Source organism: Panthera leo, chromosome C1 (genome assembly GCF_018350215.1).
Source record: "Panthera leo isolate Ple1 chromosome C1, P.leo_Ple1_pat1.1, whole genome shotgun sequence".
NCBI lineage: Eukaryota > Metazoa > Chordata > Mammalia > Carnivora > Felidae > Panthera > Panthera leo.
In genome coordinates, this window is record NC_056686.1 from 9,180,385 (window position 1) to 9,202,644 (window position 22,260).

The window sequence follows — 22,260 nt, forward strand, 5'->3', positions numbered from 1 at the left end:
GATGTGCTGGGAGTGGAGGTGAGTTGGGTCAGTGAATTTTGGGGAGGATCCTGAGGGATGCCACGGAGTCAAGAAATAACTGTACACCCCAGCCAACTATTTGCTAATGTGATAACACGGGGTACACTTACTTACATTTTCAACTATTCCATGGTTGTTACAAGATGTGATTTCCAGGAGCTCAGGTCCAGAAACAAGCCTCCTTTCCTTGACTTCCCTGGCTCCTTTGGATCCCAGCGGAGGAATTTAGGACTCTTAGTAAGTTTTCTTCTCATCGGTGTAGCATGTTGTTCCCACTCTTGGTACTAATGAAAAGATTGTTTCTTTTAAGGAAATTACATGTGTTAGCAAAGACATTAATTTCATGACCATGCCTTCATGTCTCTTCCTTGGTTTTGATCAGCGGGCTATATAAACACAAATCCTTGACCTTTCTGTCAGGAAGATATGATTCTAGCTGGTTCACATTTTCCCTTAACTTTGTTGACCTTCAAGGCTCAGAATCTCTGGTCTTCAAACTCTCCACCAAAGTTAGTACGCCACCTTTGCTTTTGAGTTCCATGGTTAAAATGGCCCTTATGCTGACCCCCTACCCACCCACAAATGCATTCGTTCAGCTACTCAACTAACATTTACTGCTTTTCTACCACGAACCAGGTACTGTTCTAGATCCCAGGATAGCAGTGAATGAAACAAAATTCTTGTCATGGAGCTTATGTTCCAGATGGGGCACCAAGCAATACGTGAATAGTTTAAGTGGGATGTGAAGCAAATGCGTGCTGACACATGGCTGACTTAATCTAACTTGTAGTTTGAAAGTATCGTTCTCGTTGCCATGAGGAGAACGGACAAGGGTGGAAATAGAATAAATTACAAGACTGTTGTAATAATCCATTAGAAATCCAGAGACTGTTTGTTAGTCATGACAGAGATGGAGTGGTAGTTGGATTGGGAGTCCATATGGATGTTGAGCCTGTGGACCTCCCAGTGGATTGGGAAGATGTGGGGAGAGGCATCAGGATGAAACCTTATACTGAAAAGCTGTTGGGGGCGGGGGCCACCTGGCTGGCTCAGTCAGTGAAGCATCTGACTTCGGCTCAGGCCACGGTCTCGTGGTTCACGAGTTCCAGCCCCACGTCAGACTCTGTGCTGCCGGCTCGGAGCCCGGAGCCTGCTTCCGATTCTGTGTCTCCCTCTCTCTCTGCCCCTCCCCTGCCTGTGCGCGCGCTCGCTCGCTCTCTCAAAAATATAAACAAACAAAATCGTATCTTGTTCCTCTTGGAAGGGCTTCTGGGGCTTCTGTCACGATAGCCAGAAGCTCTTCCAGGTGACAGAACAGGAGGACTGCCTTGGGAAAAGGACCCTTGATGAGCCTGCCCTTGGCAGGCTTGGACCGACAGTAGCTGTCTCGGGGGCCAGGCAGACAGAGCAGGGCTTTGCTGCCTGGGCAAGCGTGCCACGCTCCCTGCCCTGGTTTGCCAGCACCCTTACGGGAGCAGGTGTCCAACCTCGCCACTGGGGACCCCACGGCGGGCGGCTCCTTACACTTCCCTTCCTCCCCTCAGCCGGTAGTTAGCATGTAAACAGCCAACTAAATCTTGAGACCAACGTTTACAAGGCCGAAATCTTCAAGCAGAAACGGAGACGGTGTGTAGCGGGAATATGTCAGTACACGACATGAATTAAAGTTGTTTCACCCCTTCCCTCAGTACAGATCACTGAAACCTCTTTACAGGCTTCTTACACCATCCCTGACGAGCTCATGTAGTGGTATCTCGGGCATCCTTAGTGCTGAACTTCTAAAAGTGTACCACTGGACTTGTGGCTCTCTGGCACATAGCAAACATCAACCAGGTATGGGCCTTCAGACACCACGGCCCGGTGAGCGGAGGGTTGACCTGGGTCCAGGAGTGCTTTGCGGTGTCCCAGTGTCGCATAGCCTGTGCTGAGTTTTTAGACTGTTTCCGTCCGTATTAGTACTCCCGTTTGCCCGGTAGGGCACTTTTCGCCTTTGCAGTAAATTTCTACACTACTGTGAGTACACGGTTCTGAAGCTGTGAGTCAGTGCGCGAGCCTTCCTGCTTGCCGCTAGCTGTGTCTAGAGAGGGTTGTTTTGCTTCAGTGGAATCCAGGAACAAATAATGAAAAGTACAGCGAGTACAAGGCCGAGGACAGACCCGGCGCACTCTTATCAGTCATCTGAAATATGCACAGCCTTTCCAAGACAAATATGGACTCCTGTTTCTAGGAAAACACCAAAAAGTACTTACCAATTACCCTGTATATGGTTTGTGGAAAAAGACAACATCGGCCTACCCCGAAAGCCATGGCAAAGCAGATTCCTTTGGGCAACCGACAGCCGGGTGGCGTGAGTGAGAGTCGCTGCAGAGTCCCAGACTGTGGCCTGGGACCGGTCCATGGAGCGTTTCTGCTCCCTCATAGGATTCCTGTGTCCCTCGCCCTGGGCCCAGACAGCTGAGCTCACCTTGAAGAAGCCCAGAAGCCTGGTGTCCGCTTCCTAGATGCCCCGGTGCCCTCGCCGTTCTTGTCCCTTGCAAGTCCAGAGGCGCCTCTCCTGAAGGTTCCTAGAAAAGCGGGGTTTTCCCAAGGAGAGGGCTTAGGAACAACAACAGGAGTCGTCACCGGTAGATAGCCCACGTCCTGTGGGGCGCAGGTGCGGCCGGCACGATTCTGTTTGATCCTCACTGCAGTCCTGTGAGGTAGGCGTCCTCATCCCGTTTTACAGAGAGAACTGGAACCCGGGGTGCAAGAAGCCCACTCACTTGTCCGTGATCACACGGAAGATGGCGGAGGCAAGGCTCTGGTCAAAACTGGAGTCCTGAGCAGCACTGTCTTCGTAGCGAGTGCGCTCATAGCTGATGCCATCGCTCAGTTCCAGTCGCTAAAGTTAGACTCCGCCTGTGCCACGTGGTGCTTTGTATTTCAGACGAAGAAAGGAAATCGTGTCAACCGTTATGCTTGACCTCCTTGCTTTCTGTCCCTTGACCCATCCAGGACTCAAGCCCAGAGGGTTCGCAAACCGCGCTGCTGCACCGGGCCCCAGGGGCTGCTGCCCCGCTATTCTGAGAGCCAGGCAGAAGGGCAGGAGCAGCTCTTCAAACTGACAGACAACGTTCAGGACGAATTGTAAGTGGAGCCTCGGGAGTGCACCGAGTTATCTTTTCTGTCTCTGAGTCTAAGTAGTTGCTCTTGTTCCAGGCGCCCTCGTGACTCTTAGGCGTTGGAGTGGAACTTGTCGAAGATTCCTTGACCCAAACCTTTTACGGGTCTAGGTATCACTACTCGTGCAAAGCCTTTGACTTCAAGCAGAGGTTCTCAAACTGGGTTCCACAGTGGGACATCTGGGTTTTGTTTCTAGAAGGTGGTGTTGCCTCTCCAGTTTGTTCAAAGAGAGGAGATCGTGAATGGGACGTACTCAGTTTTAAGGCCTTTTTCTCTGTAAAATGTCCTTAAACTTTGGTGTTCTACTGTTTGCTGCAGAACAGTAATGAAAAAAAAAAAAAAAACAGAAACAAAGGGCAACTAGTGTCTGAAAATTTTAGAGAAGCAATTTTTAAGACTTTTTTTTTTTTTTGATTGAAAGAGAGTGAGCGAGAGCGTGCACAAACAGGGGAAAAGGGCCGGGGAAAGAATCCCAAGCAGGCTCCACAGTCAGCACCGAGCCCGATGCAGGGCTCGATCCCACGACACTGGGATTTTGACCTGAGCCAAAATCAAGAGTCAGACGCTCAACTGACTGAGCCACCCAGGTCCCCCAAGAAAAGCAATTTTTAAAAGAGTGTTTTGTTACTCTTTGAAAGGGAGGCCTTATATACCTAGGGTCTTGGAGTATTTTTGGTTAGTGAAATTATTCCAAGTTGACACAATAGGATTCAGTATATCACTATCTTAGGATATTCTGCAGAGACCTGTTAGCATAAAAAAAAAAGCTCATTAACTTAAATTGGTGTTAGACCCTCCAGTCCAGAGAAGGCAGCTGGTTGTGCCTGGCGAGTAGCAAAATGCTTGTTTAATTTCTTTTAATGCTCATTTCTCTCCTTTAAGCTAAAGCAAGAGAAGGAGGGCTCTGAGGGCCATGAATATTTTTTGTCTGATGGAGGAGTGTCTGAAGCAGAGGTTAATTCAGGATAGGCTTCATTGTCATTGTTAGAGACAGCGTTAAGCTGACCTCATCTCATATTTTTATAGCAGTATTTGAATGGAGACATCAAAAACCAAGTCCAGAATTCATCTGTTGCTTGCTGGGTAGTGTGGCATCTTCCCGGATGCGTTTTGGGTAACTCAGGCCCCCTGCAGTGTTACTGGAAGGTCTCTTGATGAGACATGATACTGTTTCGGCTCAGGCTGCCATAAAAAGTACCATGGTTAGGGTGACTGAAAAAACAGAAATTTATTTTCTCACAGTTCTGGAGGTGCACCTGCCAGTTTGGTTCCTGGTGGAAGCTCTCTTCCAGCCTTGCAGGTGGACACTTTCTGTCTGAGAGAGAACATGCAAGGGCAAGAACTCTGGTGTCTCTTATAAGGACACTAGTCCTGTAGGATCAGGGCCCTGCCCTTAAGACGTCATTTAACCTTAATCACTTCCATTACTTCCTTCCTCCAAACAGGGCCTTGGCATAAGGCTAATGCAGGGACACCGTTCCGTCCACAGCATGCTTCTTGAATATGTTTTGCTCTTTTAGTCTAGCCCTGGCTCTGGTCACCATTGCAATACCCAGAATCCCCAGGCAGCTTCACTCCAGGGGGGACTTTCTATTCCTGCTTCCTCGGGGGAGGATTTGGTGCCACAGCTGCCCTTTATACACCTTTGCTGTTGGAACTCTTGGATCAGAGGCCCAGAGAGTCATTCCTCAGGTCTAGCAGGGCATGGTTCAGAGGCGGCTAGAAGGGCAGCCCCAGGAGCCCTGGGATTTTCGTTTTAATAGGCACTCAATAAATATTTGTTGAATGAATGATAGCCGGATAGCTGCAGTATGGCATTATATTAATACACGTTTACTTTTCCATCTTTTGGAGGTTTTCTGGTCAAAGGTTGAGATTATAAATTATTGTACGTTGTGCTTTTCATTTCCTCCCCCACTCGCCGCTATTCAATTCAAACCATCTCGGTCCTTGTAAAGTTCATTTTCAGTAGAATGGCATGTGCCAAAAACACAAGGGAGAGATGGTGTAGGACAGCTAACGTAGGATCGTTCCCAGTGAGATACACGCACATTGAAAACAGAGCCACGTAAAGCTGGAAACTGGAATCAAACTGAAGTCAGTAAAATAGATTTCGTGAAACCCTTGAAATTTATACGAGCTGGGAAAAGATATTGGCATGAATGAATTTTGACTCTAAAGATGAAAACCATGTGTCGCTACCCAAGTTTGTGGGTTAAATCTCGCCAGTGAATGTTGAAGAAAGCACGTGACCATGGCCTTCCTCGGCATACAAGGAAGAAGCCATCGGGGAACCCGGCAAATATTTCTCTGAAGTATTCTCGGTTGTCAGGCTGGGTCTTCATGGTGACGTGAACATTAGAATCATCGCTTTGCAAGAAAGGAGTTTTCAAGAAACGCACACAACTGCCAAATTATACCTCTGACTTTTATCCTAGACTTGTAATTAAAAACATATTTAAAGACCTAATTATTTGCATATTTTCCTTCAGAGTTAACCCCTTAAAAGGGTCTTTAATACCTTGCTCTACTGTTCTAACTAAATGTTTCCACATTTTTTTCCAGTTAGACTCACTGTTTCACTTCTGGAAAATGTTGTGTAATTACTTCCTGATGTAGTGAAAACCCCACAAAGTCCCCAGTGCCATGGGCACTTCAACTGTGTTCTCCCAGATCAAGTTTCATTTAATTTTTTTATTTTATTTCATTAATTAGTATTAACAAGATAGTTACTGACATACGATTTAAGGTCTGGCCGGCTAAAAAGGCTTCGGTTTTTGGAAGAATCCACTGCTTCTCTGGTATGCTACAGAATTATCATTGCTTCCCATCCTTTGCAGTTTTGGTTTTGAAATAGGATCCTGGGTTAAGATGATGTTAAAGTAAAATTTGTCCAATCTGATTAAATTATTTTTTCCTTGTAACTAGTGTCTCATCTGTAGCCAGGGATCTCATTTTCATTTAAGAAAGAAGAAGAAAAAGAAAGGAAAACAAGTCCCTACTTTATTTCTACAACTTTATCACAAAGTGACCCACCAGCATTGTAAGCCTTAGGGTGGCTCTTACCTTTTAAGAAAAGGTTCCCATGAGCAACCCACATGACCTAAGAAACTGCTCTGATCTACCATTTCCTGGAGTTTGACCACTGGATTGTATTTTTTATTTTATTATTTTAAAAAAAATTTTTTTAACATTTATTCATTTTTTGAGAGACAGAGAGCCAGCACAAGCAGGGGAGGGGCAGAGAGAGGGGGAGACACACAATCCAAAGCAGGCAGCCCGACGCAACGAACCGTGAGATCATGACCTGAGCCAAAGTCGGACGCTTAACCAACTGAGCCACCCAGGTGCCCCATGGATTGTATTTTTTAAATGTTGTTTCAGACAATAACATTTATGAGGTTTTTATTTTAGTACAGAGAAGTATAAAAAAAAGAAAAGAAAAATAGCCTATTAACCCAGCAGCCAAATAAGCTCTTTCTCTGTTTGATGAAAGGAATTCGTGCACATGGTCAGCACATTCAAGTACAAAAAGAAATAAAAACAAAAATAAAATTTTCCTTTCTTGCCCTCCATGTAAACATACTTGTGTATGGCATTTTGGATCTTGTCTTTCTTGACAAATTGCAGATGAGACAGAAATCAGAATTTATTTTTTTTAGAGCACAGATTATGGTGTTGATTCTAACAGCATAGAATCACAAATATAAGCCTTATGGTAACATACATAGTCTCAAGACAAAAACAAAAGATGAGTCCTTTTGAGGAATGGGCTAAAGCTCGTTAGCTTTCATTTTCTGAACCTGGAAATACTCTGTCAATAACCATAGACACTTAGGGAATTGGACATTCTTGGATATGCCCCTGAATTAAAACTCATTTGACAGATTAGCCAGCTGTGCCGATAAAAATGAATGGCTTGACTAAATCTTTAGTAAGTTAGATCAAGAGTTCTAAGAGAGTTTTTTTTAACTTGACTACTGGGTAAAATATATCCAACATACAAAGTTGCCTGTGCTCTGACAAACTCCTGAGGACCTTACTGTGTGAATTCTCTTGTCAGTTTCTAAGACTACCTAAGGCATAAATGTATCGAATGCTAGTATGTGCCAGGAAGAGTAAGAAATGTGCTTTTTCCTTGCAGAGTTCGCAGTCTTACAGGGGAAGCAGACAGGATTACCAACTATCTGTAACATATGATTGCTTTTAAAATAGAAGCGTGAGCCATGTGTTATGAGGCCTCAAGGGGAAGTGATTAATTTATTCTCGGAGAGCCCGGGAAGGCTGTGGACAGTTGGCCTGGTCCTGCAGGATGAGGAGAACGTGCCCAGGGGAGAAGAGAGAAGGGCCCGTATACAGAGAAGGGTGCCGGGCACAGGCACAGACGGTGGCTGAGCTACTGGCATTTCTGGAGGTTTGGGGCTCACCAGGTGTGGTGGCAGCACCCATGTGGGAAGGTGGCTCACAGCCCAGAGCCTAAGAGCCACAGCGAGTTCACCTGTCCTATAGGCGGTGGTGAGGTTTTGAAGACGATCCCGCTCAGAATTACATATTAAGGACGGAACCTTGCCGGCAGCAGAGAAATGGATCAGAGTCAGATGAGACGGGAGGGCAGGGCAGTGGCGGGGGCGAGGGGTGGGGGGCGGCCAGCGGCGCCCTGGACGTAAGTGGCCCGGTGAACGGTGGAGGCACCTCTCGCTCCGGTGGCAGCGAAAAGGATTGGGGAGGACGGAGTCGAGGGTATCTGGGGAGAGGGCATCAGCGTAATTCACAGTCCTGCTGGCTAAATACAGATTCGGAGTGAGGAGGGGGTGAAAGTGACCCCCAAGCCTCTTGCCCATTTGGCTGTACCAAGATACCGGCCAGCGAGCGTGACAGGCGGGGGCAGGGAAGGGGGTGGAGGAGAAGGAGCAGCCTGGCTGAGCACATCCTGAGTGTGAGGATGTGTGGGATGCATTTGTGTGGAAAACCAGGCTCAGACACAGATTTGGGGGTCACGGATGGACTCAGAGGGGTGACACATTTGGGGGGTGGTATTCTAGGAGCGCTTTTGCAGTAAGATGACTCAGAACTTTTCCATTTTGAAATGACTCCAAAATTGAGTAGAATATGGATATACAAATAGAGTTAATAAGGCAAAAAACAAAAAGTGGGAGGAAAACAAAGAAATCAACTTGAAGAGGGGGGGTGAAGCAGTTACTTGGCAGATTGCTCTCTCCCCAAGGACCAGTTAGTTGGTCCTGAACCTGTTTTCCATGTGGCTGCTGAGAAGGGCACTCATTTCTCCAACCTGCTGGCGTGAGGGTCTGGGGACTTGTAAGGCCCTCCCCCTCCGTCAGGGTCACTTAGCGTCTGTCTCAACGGAAGAAGGAAATTGCGGTGGCCGCCATCAACGGAGCACCTCTTCGGTGCAGAGGCGACGGGCAGGGCCGGCTGGTCGCATGTCAGCTGCGCGACTTGGAGAGGGCGTCGCTACCTACCGCCGAGCGAGAGACCGCAGCTAACGTTGGTGATGCCGTTGGTGGCCGAGAGTGCCCGAGAGTGCCCCCGTGGTGTTCGTGGTTGGGGGATGTTGTTAGCAAGAGTGGGTTTTCCTTCTGTGGCATCGGACCTTGCCAGAGTGACCCACTGTCAGCACCTGTCACCTCGGAGAATGATGTAAGCCATGTGCCCCAGCCTTTCTGAAGAAACTTTCTGACCTTGATCCCAAGGTCGAAGTCCCCTCTTTCTCCCCTTAATTTTTTTTTTTAACATGTATACATTTTTGAGAGAGACAGAGACAGAGAGACAGAGCATGAATGGGGGAGGAGCAGAGAGAGAGCGAGTACAGAATCCAAAGCGGGCTCCAGGCTCCGAGCTGTCGGCACAGAGCCTGACGTGGGGCTCGAACTCACGGACCACGAGATCATGACCTGAGCCGAAGTCGGCCGCTTAACCGACTGAGCCACCCAGGCGCCCCGCCCCCCTTTCTGCCCTTAAAGGATGATGAAAAGTAAAACTTTTACCTAAAGTCTAAAAATCTTATTTTTTATAGAAGCAGTTGTAGTGTCTGTACCAACCTAAAATGTATCACCAGGGCGCTGGGTGACTTCCCTAGTTCCCTCCATATTTGAAGGGTAGAGCTTATCCAGATGCTTTGTGTTTCAGGCCACAATTTTTTTCATCCTCCCTCCCTGTGGGTTCTTACTAGGTCAAAGGCTGGAAGGATGTGCTCAGGATCAGCCTGAGACCACACTGGCTTTCTTCCTGTGTCATCCCCTGAGGTTTCACAATCGTCCCTCATTTATGGGTCAGAAGCAGCCCCGTGTGAAACACAGTTGTTCCAGAAAGACAAGTGGGAAGCCAGGGGTCTGGACTGGGCTCCAGGGCAACAGTAGCTGCTGCCGCTCTGTGAGCAAAACCCCAAGCCTCTCAAGTGGAGCCCACGAAAGCCTGTGGAGAGAAGCTTCTGCAGGAGGATGGCCAGGAGGGGAGGGAAGCACCATGGCTCTGGAGAAGAACGGGACAGAGGAAAGCGCCTTTAGCAGAAGGAAAGCTGCCTCGGCCAACTGCTCCGATCACCCTGAGCTGTGGGTCCCCTCACAGATGAAATGCTTGGGATCTGTCTCCACAACAGGAGACCCCTAGTCTAGAGCCCAGTTTTAATTATTCTTCGGTGTGATTTCCAGATTTTGTAACAACAAAAAGAAAGATGACCAACAGGAAACCCCGAGTCTTGGTGGTTGGTTGTAGGAGCACTAGGGAAGCGTCAGGGGGGAAACAGAGGGCAGAGCTTTGCAAAGTCAGTCTCTGGGTTCTTGTTCCAACCATCGTTGGGGACTTGGCACCCCAGCCGTGGCTTCACGGTCTCCCTTCCTCCTGCTCTCCATTGTACCATTGACTCTGATCTGCTTTTGATTTGAAAAGACTTTAGAAGAGTTCATGGAGGGATGCCTGGGTGGCTCAGTCAGTTAAGTGTCTGACTCCTGATTTTGGCCCAGGTCATGATGGGATCGAGCCCCACATCGGGCTCCTCACTGAGCATGGGACCTGCTTGGGATTCTCTCTCCCTATCTCTCTGCCCCTCCCCCCCCCCAAATAAATAAAGAAGAAGAAGAAAAAGAAGTTCCCGTAAATGTCCAGAAAGTGTTTCTAATGCGTGGTGGCTTCAGGGCACGAAGGGAGCCCCTGGTCACAGAACAGAGGTCTATCACGTTCGCAGAGCTGTCGCTCTCCCCTCACATTTCTGTGTGGCCGTGAATTCTTTAGACGTTCCTGGCAGGTAGTATCCCCTCTGTCATCAGGTGAAGGAACTGACCCAGAAGGACAGCAGCTGGGCTGCTCAGGGTCGCCAGGCCTGGCAGCGTCTCCCTGCCCTCGCGGCCTGTGTTTCCGCCTCTGTGCGAAGATGCCTCGGGAGAGCACCCGAGCTCAGGGCCTCGCTTCCTCCCAAAGCAGTCCTGGCCTGACTGAGGACTTGTGCCCTCTGTGGCATCTTGGAAGGAAGTCTATTTTAAAGCCTCTAAAAGTGTTCCAGTATGGAAAGTGCACTAATAATTCAGCCACCCTGGCCCCGGTGTGAGAGCAGCTGCCCGGATGGAAAGGCCTTGGCTCTTTCTAGAGGCTGTGCCTAAATGTCAGCTACAGCAGGTGCCAAACAAGTGAGACTGGGGGCAAGGACCAGAGGAAAGGAAATAAACTCAGTTGAAATTTTTTTTTTTTTTTTTAACGTTTGTTTAGTTTTGAAAGACAGCATGAACAGGGAAGGGGCAGGGAAAGAGGGAGAATCCGAAGCAGCTCCAGGCTCTGAGCCGTCAGGACAGAGCCCGGCACGGGGCTCAAACCCACGAACCTCAAGATCATGACCTGAGCTGAAGTCCAACGCTCAACCAACTGAGCCACCCAGGCGCCCTATCAGTTGAATTTTTAATGCACATTCCTGCTCTCATCCCAACTGAGGTGGCCAACTTTGGGGTCTCTTGAGAGCCCATTGCCTGCCCAGCCCACCCGTGCTCAGAAACCATAAGCTGATCTGGGTTTTCATGCTAGTTGTGCGGCAAGTTCTGGCCCTGCGGTGCTTCCTCTCTGTCAGGATGCTTTTTTCATTTCTCTCTCTCTGTCTCTCTCTCTCTCTGTTTCCTCTTTTCTTTCCCCAGATGACCTATTTTATTTTTTTACTTTTGAGAGAGAGAGAGAGAGAGAGCGCACGCAAGTTGGAGAGGGGCGGAGACAGAGGGGGACAGAGGATCCGAAGCTGGCTCTGCGCTGACAGCAGCGAGCCCAGCACGGGGCTCAAACTCACGAACCTCGAGATTATGACCCGAGCCGAAGTCAGACTCAACCGACCGAGTCACCCAGGCGCCCCGGGACAAGCTATTTTAGATTCTGTTTAGTTCGATGAAGTGATAATGCTGTCCCCCTAATACTGTCAGAACCTGGAATGTGGGAAATTCTGTGCTAAGTGGCCTGGACACCAAAAGCTGCTGGGTACTTCTAATTTTGGCATCGAGACTTTACAAGTCTGCATTCTTGCATTGCCACCCAGTTAGAATAGAACAATAAACCCCAATTTTTGTCATGCAAGGCTGTAATTAAAGTGGCAACTGGAACAGGCAGATACTTACTGAGCGTGTAGGGGGTGGCTCTCTCGGTGGGGGTGGGCTCCTGGGGAGACGTGGGGGCGTAGGAGGCAGACCCCACTCTTACCTCAGCGTAGAGAGCCGAGGGTTTGGCAGTGCTTCTGAAGGTAAGCGGCTGGGTATTCAGAAGCGGGGGCAGGACTGGAGGATTCCAGGCAAGCTTCATGGAGGAGTTGGAACTGGGAAATCGTCAGGTGGGAAGACTTTCGATAGGTTGTGCTCTGGAAGGGTAGGTGGGAGTGGGGGGGTCTCTAAGCCTGCAGGCGAGCGGGTGCCCAGCACATGCTTGGGTCTGAAAGGAGACGGGCCCGTGCCCCAGCAGCCCATGCCCGGGCCTCCGTCCCCTCAGTGTTCCGTGACCGCAGAGAAACAAAGCCATCCTGGGACCCCAGTCCCCAAGCAGCTCCGGGGAGAGCCTCCCTCGGCCCAGCGACCGCAGTTTGGAAATTCCTCTCAGGACATCAAGTCCCAGGGGGCCAGAGCTTGACAGCCAGCCTGTCGTCAGCTCTTAGTATTCTTGCCGTCATCTGGTCTCTTTTGCTGTCCCTCGACGTCGCCGCCCCATTGTGGAAGGCTGTCACAAGATGCCACAGAGGCAGCCAGGCCCCGGAGAGCTGCCGCGGCAGTTTCCAAGGGTCACTGCCCTTCATTCAGGAGCTGAGCTGAAAGGTTTGACGTGCATAAATTTCCACTTTAAATCTGTGAGCTCCATGGAGGAAGGGGAATGAGATTCCCCGCCCCCCCCCCCCAAGTGGCCCTACAGCCCCTGCAAGTAAGGACTGGAAGTTAGTCAAATCGGGATTATAGCTTTCCTTCAGAAAGCACTTTCCAATTCATTAGAGTTTTCTGAACACGCGGTGGTATTCTCCCGGGTTCCCCGTCACCGAAGCGTGGAGCGGAGACCGGGCTGGGCCGCCTCGTCGGAACCGTGACGAGGAGGGACCGGGGTGCACGTGTGCGAATGCTGGAGGCGTCGTGCCGCCTTCTCGCAGCAGCCTGCCTGGGAAACCTCGTTAATTCTGCCCTCCCCCTGCGTCCCCACCACCCCGCCCGTGTGAACGTTGTCAGCGGCCACTTCAGTGGGTATCGAACGGCATTATATTTTCTCCCTCTGTTCTGCCCAGCGAGGCCCGGTTCCATTTCCTCTGGGCCTCAAACTCCCTAAAAACTCTCACTGAAAAAGAAACCCCGCACAGTGCAATTCCAGGTATAAAATCGTACTGCTGGTCGTCGTCCCGAGCTACTTGGATCCAGCACCCCGTGTACGGGGCCATGTGCCATACGGGCCCGGGAGGTGGCTGACACCTTTAGTCCAGATTTACAGATGAGGGGACGGAGGCTCAAGGGGTAGTAAACGTGAGGGAGCCTGGTCGGGAGCCCACACACCAGGCCTCCTCCCCTTCCTTCGGCTCGGTGACCGGGAGCGGCCCGGCGCCGTGGGTCGAGGCCACGCTCGATGTGCCCTTCTGACCCTTCCCCCTCTCCCACAGCTTCATAGCCGTGGAGAACATCGACAGCTACTGTGTGCTCATCTCCTCCAAAGCCGTTTACTTCCTGAAAAGTGGGGACTATGTGGATCGAGAGGCCGTCTTCCTGGAAGTCAAATACGACGATCTCTACCACTGCCTCGTCTCCAAGGACCACGGGAAGGTGTATGTGCAGGTGACCAAGAAGGCAGTGAACTCAAGCAGTGGAGTGTCCATCCCTGGCCCTTCCCACCAGAAGCCCATGGTGAGTACCCACCTGGCCTGTCTCCTTCGTGCTGCCCCCCCCCCCCGAATTGGCCTATTCCGCGGCTGAGAGACAGAAAGGGCCCCCGATCGCCTCTGCCCTGCTTACGCTTTTCAACAGGGATTCACTTTAGGTTTACGCTGGGCGGTTACTAATCCCCAGGGGTACCGCTTCTCAGTCCTGCATACAGAAGGAGCTCAGGGTGTGCGTTAACTGGGGTGACGCTGCCCTCCCAGCTCTACCAGTGACGACCCCACCAGTTCCTGGGCACTTGTGCCTCCACTGCCCGTCGGTACAGCACAGACAGCCATGCCAGCTCTAGTTAGTGGGGGGGACCTAACGACGTGATACGTGGGGGGGGGAGGTTATCCCTAAAATGCGACTCTTCGGTGCACTGAACCTAAGGTCTTAGAGCACACACTGGCTCCCTGTCGTTCCTCCTCTATAACAATTGCAAACTTTCCTCTTCTGCACAAAGAAGCAGTATCTAGCGTAGCGAAGGCCCTTCCCCGGAATAAACTCAAAATAAGTATTTGGGAATAAAATGGATACGTTGCCTCCAAAGGGTACAAGGTACTGTCACGGCAGGACTTGCATTTGAAAGCTATTAGTATTTAATAACGTTCCTATTAATAACCAGCATCCATTAAGGATGTGCCCTGGGCCAGGCTGGATACTAAGTACTTCCTGAGGGTCACGTGCTGTTGTGCGGCCGTCTTTCCCACTTGACTGGTAAGGAGGCTTGGTGAGGGCAAGTGCCTTGCGCGAGGTTATATGGCCAGCGCTGGAAGGAACTGGGGCTTCAAACCCAGGTAGCAGGACTCCAGAGCTGGCAGTCTAGACCACTTTGTTTGCCGCTTCCGCTCGGAGAGACCTGTTGGCTCAGCCGAAGCGCGTGTGAGGAGACCCGCCATCTCCATGGTCTGACTTGGTGGCTTTTCGTGAAACCCAGGTGTTCGTCATGCTCACTTTTCACCCGGCGTGCCGCGCTTTTCAAAGCTGCTCTTGAGAATGATGTGCCATTCAAAATGGCCCTGCTTCTTATCCCCGGCTCTTTCTACAGATCAGAAACCACAACCAACCTCGCTGGGCCTCTCTCCTCAGCCTCCCCTTGACCTTCCCCTGCTCAGGAATGCACTTGGGTTTGGCTTGGCTTGTGCAGCCTCCCCTGGGGTCATCGGCTTAAGCCAGGGCTGGTAGATTCACAGAGTTCACACCCAGAAGTTGAGTATTTCCACAAGTTCCTTTCTGTGATGGGGAGCCTTGCCCAGCTACACTTCTCTCCTTTCAAAGCAACTGAGCAACTCAGCATTCCTGATAGGAAAGGCCTCGAGACGTTAGTTTGAGGATTCTTCTTCCCTCTTTGACTGGCACCAGACATTAGAGGTGAACCCCTCGGTGCAGCCCTTTCTTCTTGCTCTCGGTCTTGCCTCAGCAGACCCCTGTCTCCTCAGAGCTGAGGCTCGCTGGCTCTCGGTTAGAGGGCGTCCCAAATGTCAGATAACTGTGGCTTGGCTACCCCGTCACCTGGGACGTATGTCAAAGACGCGGATTCCAGGAATCTGCCCGCGTCCTGTGATTCGTTTGGCCTCCACCTCGGGGGCAGGTCACTCATTCTGTTCTGCTCTCCAGGTCCACGTGAAATCGGAGGGCCTTGCCGTCAAGTTGTCACAAGAGATAAACTATGCAAAGAGCCTTTACTATGAGCAGCAACTTATGTTAAGACTCACTGAAAATCAAGAGCGGTTGGAGCTGGACTCCTGAAAAATCCCAGCTGCCAGAGAGACGCTCGCAGACACAAGCCCCAAGTCAATCGGGAGGAAAGGCCCAAAGGCTTGGCCTAAATCAGAGGCAAAACCGGAAAAAGGTTGGGGGGGGGGGGGCTGTCAAGGAACGAGGGGACGATACGAACGGAAACCGTATTAATTCGTGGGTGGGTTGGGGGGTTCCTTTAGATTACGGGGAAGTAATTTTCAAAAGGTATTGGCTGAATAACGTTAAAAAAAAAAATGTACTGAGATGAATCTAATTTTTAGATTGCCCTGTATTTTGTTAACATGTATATATGTACAACTGTGTGTTTGTAAATATGCAGGAGCGTTTCTGAGCAGGGCCTGTGACGTGTGTAAAGGTTTGTTAGCTGTAAAGTAATATAAAGTTATATTGGATCTTCTATTGTACTAATTCTACATGTGTAATTCAGGGTACTCGCTACAAAAAAGGCATTCTTGAAAGGTGAAGAATGTTCCATGTTAGCTATGGAAACCAGAGTATTTGCAGGAAGAGGACGGAGGGGGGATGGGCGGCCTCGAGGCTGGAGCGGGAGGGCAGCCCCCAAAGGAGGTGGCTCAGAAACCAACCCGTCTTTTATTTATTTCCCACCCCCCCCCCTTTTAAGAGTAGTTCCTAGATTATCACAGATTCTTTTCCCTCCATCTGTTTGGCTTTGTCCTGACTAGTCTTGCACACACACACACCAGCATTGTAAGTCTGTCTTGGGATGTTGTCAGAGAGGATCAGTTTGAAACACCGGTAGGCTCTGTTGATTTCGAAGGGGAAAAAAAAAAAAAAAATCTCACACAACTGTTGGTTTTAACAAATCAGAAATCCACAGATCTATCAGAAGTCCACAGTTAAGAATGCCCTCCTTTCCTTTCGGAACAACAACAAGGAGAAAGTCCTAGAACTCTTTTTCTCTTTTGATAAAGCCACAGGCAAGCACCACAGCCGCCCAGCCCTGGGCTCAGTGATGGCAACACTGGGACGAGAAGGGAGAGGGAGAGAGTCTCAGAAAAGGGAATGAAATCCGAGTATTAGAAAGCTGTTTTGCAAGTTCTTCGTGGAACCAAGATTTGGCTAAAACATCTCTTGTCCTCGGTGTTAAATTCCAGCCAGTAGCAAGGCCTGGTATGAGTGCCCTCTTCTGCCTGGGTCTTGTTCTTGTTGGAATAAACAGGTTGGGAGCGGGAGCTCACTCTAGAATGAATGACTAGCCTTGTGATTTTAACGTTTTCATTTTGATAGAACTAATCGGTTTCAACAACCTCGTCCCATGTGGCGGAGATCGAAAATGATTCAGCGGATCAGCGGATGTGTGCAAGGTTTGGGTGTTTGTAACTCTTGACCCAAACCCTTCCAAGACTCACATGAAGCTGATCTGTCCATCTCACCATCCCTCCCCTCTGCGCACATGCGCGTGTGCGTGCGTGTTTTTAAAGAAGCAGGAAGGGAGCTTTAGCCCAAGTGCTCGAGAGCTCTAGCTAAGTGGGGTTTTCGAGGACCGCCTTGAACCCCAAAGTCTGTGTGGTCTCCGCCGACTCTAAGTTGGGGGGTTGCCGCGTTGAAGCTTAGCTCGCGAAGGGTTGGGGTGGGTTTGGGTTTGTCGTTTGTTGGCGTGTTTTGGGTTTTTTTTGCTGGGTGCCAGTCGTGACTGCGTCCCCTCACGCACAAGATCCCCAGCAGGGTGACCTGTGTCTTCCTCACCAGCCTCCTCCTCTGCGCCCCACAAGTCTGCCTTGTGATTTTTGTCGTCAGTGACCCACTGCCAGAGATCACCGTCCCTTAAAGGTGAAACTCTCAGAAGGGTTGATTGTTTGCCTCAGTGAGCCTTCTGTCGCTTTCTGGAATGAAGTCGGTGGAATTTCGTAAGACTGACGAGGACGGCCTTGGGTCCCGTTCCCCCCCCCCCCCACCAATGGCAGCTGTGACGCAGCCAGCCGGTGGAGGGCGCAACGCTGCTTCCTGAGGGACCCAGGGAGGTGTTCGGATGCCCTCCTCTGGGCTCCTTTCTAACGTTAGCTCTAGAAACAGTCGCGCATCTCGGTGGGTCATGCGAGCCCTCGCTGCTGAAGGGGCCTGAGAAGAGGCCCCCGCTAGAGCTCCCTCACGCCAGCCACGGTGGGAAGGCTTCAGTGGGGCTCTGGACTTCGTTTCCTGCTTGGCCAGGAAAAAATTCAAAGCTCTGAAGGAAGCAGGCCCTGCCCCTGGCTCCTTGAATGCCCCATTTCTTTTTCAATTGGTGTTTAGCCCTTGATGTCTGAGACTTTGTTATGATAATTTCTACCGATTTTCATGCTGTCCCAAATACACAGTTTCTCTCTGAGGAAAGTAAAATAAATTGAATAAGGAGAAATTGGATAAGGAGAAATCAAAAGCCATCCTAATTCCCTGACCGGCATGTTTGGCAGACCCAGCAGGGCCCTGCGGCCAGTGCTGCTGCTCTGCCCCCCGGGGAGGGCTCCCCCGAGGGGCTCAGGCAGATCCCCTGCGCCCACCGACCGACCAGAGGGCAGGAAAGCAGACCTCTTAGCAGCCCCAGCTTGGTGGGTACTCACCTGGGTGTTCAGAAGGCTCTAGGGCCACTGTGTTTTTAAGCATCATCTGTGCCTCAAAATACCATAGTAGCTGCTTGATAAAATCCTGGTTCTCCACTGTGTAAACATGATTCTGTACAATCACCCATCTGTTAAGACTCTTTCGTCTGTTTCTCATATCAGAGTCGTTATTTTTCTTCCTGTGGAATAAAATGCTTTATCAACTTCCCAGACAGGTCGTTCTCTTCTGGTTTCTTGGTGTTGCGCAGATTCTAGAACCGGTGCCAGTGATCGATGCCAGACACATCCCGACGTTCACAGGAACACAAAACCTGTCCCCTCGCTCCAGGGAAGCATGATCCTGGGGCAGATCCTCACCTTGAACATTATTTCACTTTCCAAGAGTAAGCCGCCCGTTCCGTGCTCCAAGCCCGGCTTTGTGCGGCCAGCCTCTCACTCCACCACTCAGGCGAGCAGCCTGGGCCCCGGCAGGGAGGAACTTCTCCTATTTGCTGAGAAGGGGAGACCCCAGGAGGAAGAGCTTTGGAGCTCACTTTGGACGTGTTAAGTTCAAGGTGCCTGCTTGATGCAGAAGGCAGTGGGGCCCACGAGTCTGGAGCTCAAAGAGGTGAGTCCAGGCCAGAGGCGCCCGATTGGGAATCATCAGCACACATATGACAAGCAGAGCCTGGATGAAATCCCCAAAGGAGTTGAGGGGGAGTAGCAAAGAAAAGAGGCCCCGGATCTGAGCCCTGGGGCTCCCCAAAGTCTAGAATTGAGACAGACGGAGGGGAAGAGCACAGGAGATGGCAGGACCATCCACAGACACAGACATGAAGCCAGGAGGGTGCAGGTCCTGGAAGCCGAGTCCAGAAAGGTTTCAGAAGGAGGGAGGCTATTAAATGCTGCTGATAAATCAGGTGGGTTGAGGACCGGCAACACTAGGTTTCCAGCATCGAGGTCACCGGAGCCTTCTAGAGCAGTCTGAGTAGCACGGAGAGGGTAAGAGCCAGATTGCGCTGGAGTCAACAGGAAAGTGGGAGGGGGGGAAGCCGGAGACAGCGCACGTTGACAGCTCTGTGGAGTCAGCTGGCCGTGAACAGAAGGAGAGAAGTGGCTGGTACTTCGAGAAAGGGTGGGGGGCAATAATAAAGGAAGACAGTGAAAGGGGACAAGGGAGACTGGCCAGGAAGAGGGGTGGATGTGGTAGAAACTTCAGAAGATTCTCGTTCCCTCATTTCCGTTGCTTCTCTTTGGTCACATCAGCAGAGAGGTGATGGAGGTGGGGGGTGGGGGGTGACGGAGACCTGGAGGAGGAAGGGAATATAAGACAGTCACTGAAGATCATGGGCAAGGCAGCAGACAGGGAAGTATGTGCAGCGGGTCAGCCAGGAAACATGGAGGGCCCGTTTGAGGTTGGGGATCATGCATTTAAGGGGAGACCAGGCAGCCTGGTTCTGATTTCCTCCAGCCACACTCAGCTGCACGATTCAGCGTGGAACGGGCAAAGAGTTGGATTAATTGAGAAGTGTCCCGTCCTGCCCATTCAGATGCCCCGGTCCCCGTTGCCCACGGGAGCTCAGTAAGAGTGAGCCTGTCAGAAGCCCATGTCAGACAGAAATCTGAGAACTCAAAAGAAGGGAGGGGCTACACTCTCCAAACCAAAGCACACACCCAAAGAAGGCGCCCTTCCAAGTGGGAGAGCTTCTGGGAGGTGTGGCTCATGTCCCCACATGCAGGACCGCACAACCTGAATCCTGCAGGGGCTCCAGGACAGGGGGACAGTGTTCGAAGACACGCCGTCCGGGCCCTCTAGGCCTTGGAGACACTTGGCACAAGAAGGGGGTGCGTGGGACATCGACCTTTCTCAATGGTGCCACGCCACCAGTGCACTGAGACCAGGTCCTAAGCAGTGGTTACTGATCCAAGCAGCTTTTCTCTGGCCGGGGGATGGTTCGAGCAATCGGAGACACCGAAAAGAGAGAGCTCCTCGCTGCTGGATTGTCCTGCTGGAACTTTTCCAATTAGTTTAGATTTTCTTCATACAAACGCAAGCCAAAAATTCGAGTCCACGTATCTGTTACCATATGAAAGCAGGTAGTGCGGTATTATTTGTCCCTTTCTGCCCCCGCGTATCCCCCGCGGATACCGCGTGCACTGCCCATGTTCTCCCTGCGTGTGTGCACGGCTATATACACACGGGGAGACGTACTCACACGTGGTTTCCCGGCATTTGTTTCTATGCATATTGGAATCCTATATGCAACTTCTCAGCGTTCTCTCCAATGCTGCCGTTCTGTAATTGACTCAACTACTTCCGTGGTGACGGGGTCTCTCGCTTCGTTTTCCGTCCACCGCACCGTGCCCGCCCCCCCCCCCCCCCACCCCAGAGCAAGGCTCCGGTGAACATCCCCGTTTTTGTGCGGATGCACCACATTTCCACACGGTAGACCCCTCGGGGCCGGTTGCAGCTGGGGGTATAGACAAGATCGTTTTCAAAAAATGCTGCCGAGGTCCTACCGTAGCATCTGCAGGATTGACCCGGCTGATGGGTACAGAGTGGGGTCCTGTCTTCAGTTTGCATTTCCCTAGCGGCGAATTAGGCCATCTTCTCATCTGTACCGACTTGTTAGGAATGGCTGCTGAGTTACAGCAGTTGCCCTTTCAGCATCTAGCCTTAGCACCGGATTGTTTTTTCTCCTCACCTCGTTCATGATGTTGATAGATTTCCTGATAGGTACCACCCTTACTCCCTAGAATAAGCCCCATTTGCTCAGAATGTGTTAATTTGGTATTCTTTTGATACATTTCCTGGCTCTGTTTGCTAATATTTTTGAGTCTTTGCATCTTTAAAGTGAGGGCTCCATAATTTTCTCCCTATCTGCAGCAGATTTTATCATTTAAATTTTGCCGCAGGGATGCCTGGGTAGATCAGTCAGTTGGGCATCCGACTCCTTATTTCGACTCAGGTCAGGATCCCAGGGTTGTAGGATCGAGCCCCACACTGAACACGGAGCCTGCTTAAGATGCTCTCTCAAGGGGCGCCCGGGTGACTCAGTCGGTTAAGTAGCCAACTTCGGCTCAGCTAGTGGGTTCGAACCCTACATCAGGCTCTGTGCTGACAGCTGGGAGCCTGGAGCCTGCTTCAGATTCTGTGTCTCCCTCTCTCTGCCCCTTCCCCACTTGCACGCACGCACTCTCTCTCGAAAAAAAAAATTAACATTGAAATAAAATTCTAAGATTCTTTCTTTCCCTCTGCCCCTCTCCCCTGCTCATGTGCTCTCTCTAAAATAAAAAAAAAAATAAAAAAATAATTATCCTGCCTTCATAAAATGGGTTAGAGAGATGGCCACCATTTTCTATGGCTTGTGATACTTAAATTACATGACAGTTTCCTGTTCTAACGTTTTGAAGTTACATGGCAGGTTCTAGACTCTTCTCCAATGGCTCCCCTTCATCATCACACCCCCGTGCCTTCTGCTGATTGGAACGTTCAACGTCCATTTTGGTGGCAGGTTTGGTTTTTAAAATCCTCCGGGTCGTGTAGGGTTTTTAGTGTGTTGCCGTAGAATTGGCGTGTGTACCTCCTGAGCCTCTTTCCTATTCTTGATCTTGAATATTTGTTATTTACTGTTCTTTTCAAAGAACTGGTTTGGGGTTTCTCTTTGCTGTTTTGTTGATTATGTCTCTAATCTTATTTCCCCGACCTAGCTTGTTTTGATTTATTTTACTATTTTTTTGCTTTATTTTATTAAAAAAAAAATTTTTTTTAACGTTTGTTTATTTTCGAGACAGAGCATGAACGGGGGAGGGGCAGAGAGAGGGGGAGACCCAGAATCCGAAGCAGGCTCCAGGCTCCAAGCTGTCAGCACAGAGCCCAACGTGGGGCTTGAACCCACAGACTGTGAGATCATGACCTGAGCCATCCGGGCGCCCCTCCTTTTTTGCTTTGTAAGATAAATACATTTTTTATTTTGTTTTGTGTCAACCTTTCTTTTTAAACAATGATGGCAGGTTTAGGTTATCGATTTTCTTCTGAATACAGTTTTGTTTATCTCAGGTTTTGCCATTAAGTGTTCTCTCTGTCGCTTTTTCTGTAGTTTTTGCTTGGACTTTAGATTTCTTCTTTGAGCTAAGAGCTACCTAGGAATATGCCATTTCTAAAAAAAAAAAAAAACACTGTCCTTGCTAAATCAAATATTATTGGATTATAACCAGTAAGTATAACCTGAACTTTTCTATATTAAAAAAATTTTTTGCTGCAGTTTTCTTTTTGTCCAAGTCCTTGATCAATTTTTATAAATGTTCCATAAACCTAGGAAACGAAAGTATACTCTCCCTTCAGGCCTGTAAAGATAGGTGCACACCGACAAACATACCTCCTTAGGTAGGTAGAAGTTTAAGTTCATAGAGTA

General features: G+C 50.0%; 1 protein-coding gene and 1 non-coding gene across 9 annotated transcripts in view; both read left to right on the plus strand.

Moving 5' to 3' along the window:
• The window catches only part of VPS13D (vacuolar protein sorting 13 homolog D), a 266,928-nt gene that overhangs the window by 237,946 nt on the left and 6,722 nt on the right, over nucleotides 1-22,260 (plus strand). For 5 of the 8 annotated variants that reach the window (XM_042954200.1, XM_042954201.1, XM_042954202.1 and 2 more), the window contains 2 exons: nucleotides 3,016-3,147; nucleotides 13,292-13,532. In XM_042954200.1, the coding sequence (XP_042810134.1) occupies nucleotides 3,016-3,147; nucleotides 13,292-13,532 (373 nt within the window). Of the gene's footprint in view, nucleotides 1-3,015; nucleotides 3,148-13,291; nucleotides 13,533-15,164; nucleotides 18,081-22,260 lie in introns of those variants that run through there. The other 3 variants (XM_042954203.1, XM_042954204.1, XM_042954205.1) reach the window with 1 other exon arrangement.
• LOC122229092 lies at nucleotides 13,733-13,870 on the plus strand. The gene has a single exon (XR_006206949.1). It is a non-coding gene; the product is annotated as a small nucleolar RNA ACA59 (small nucleolar RNA).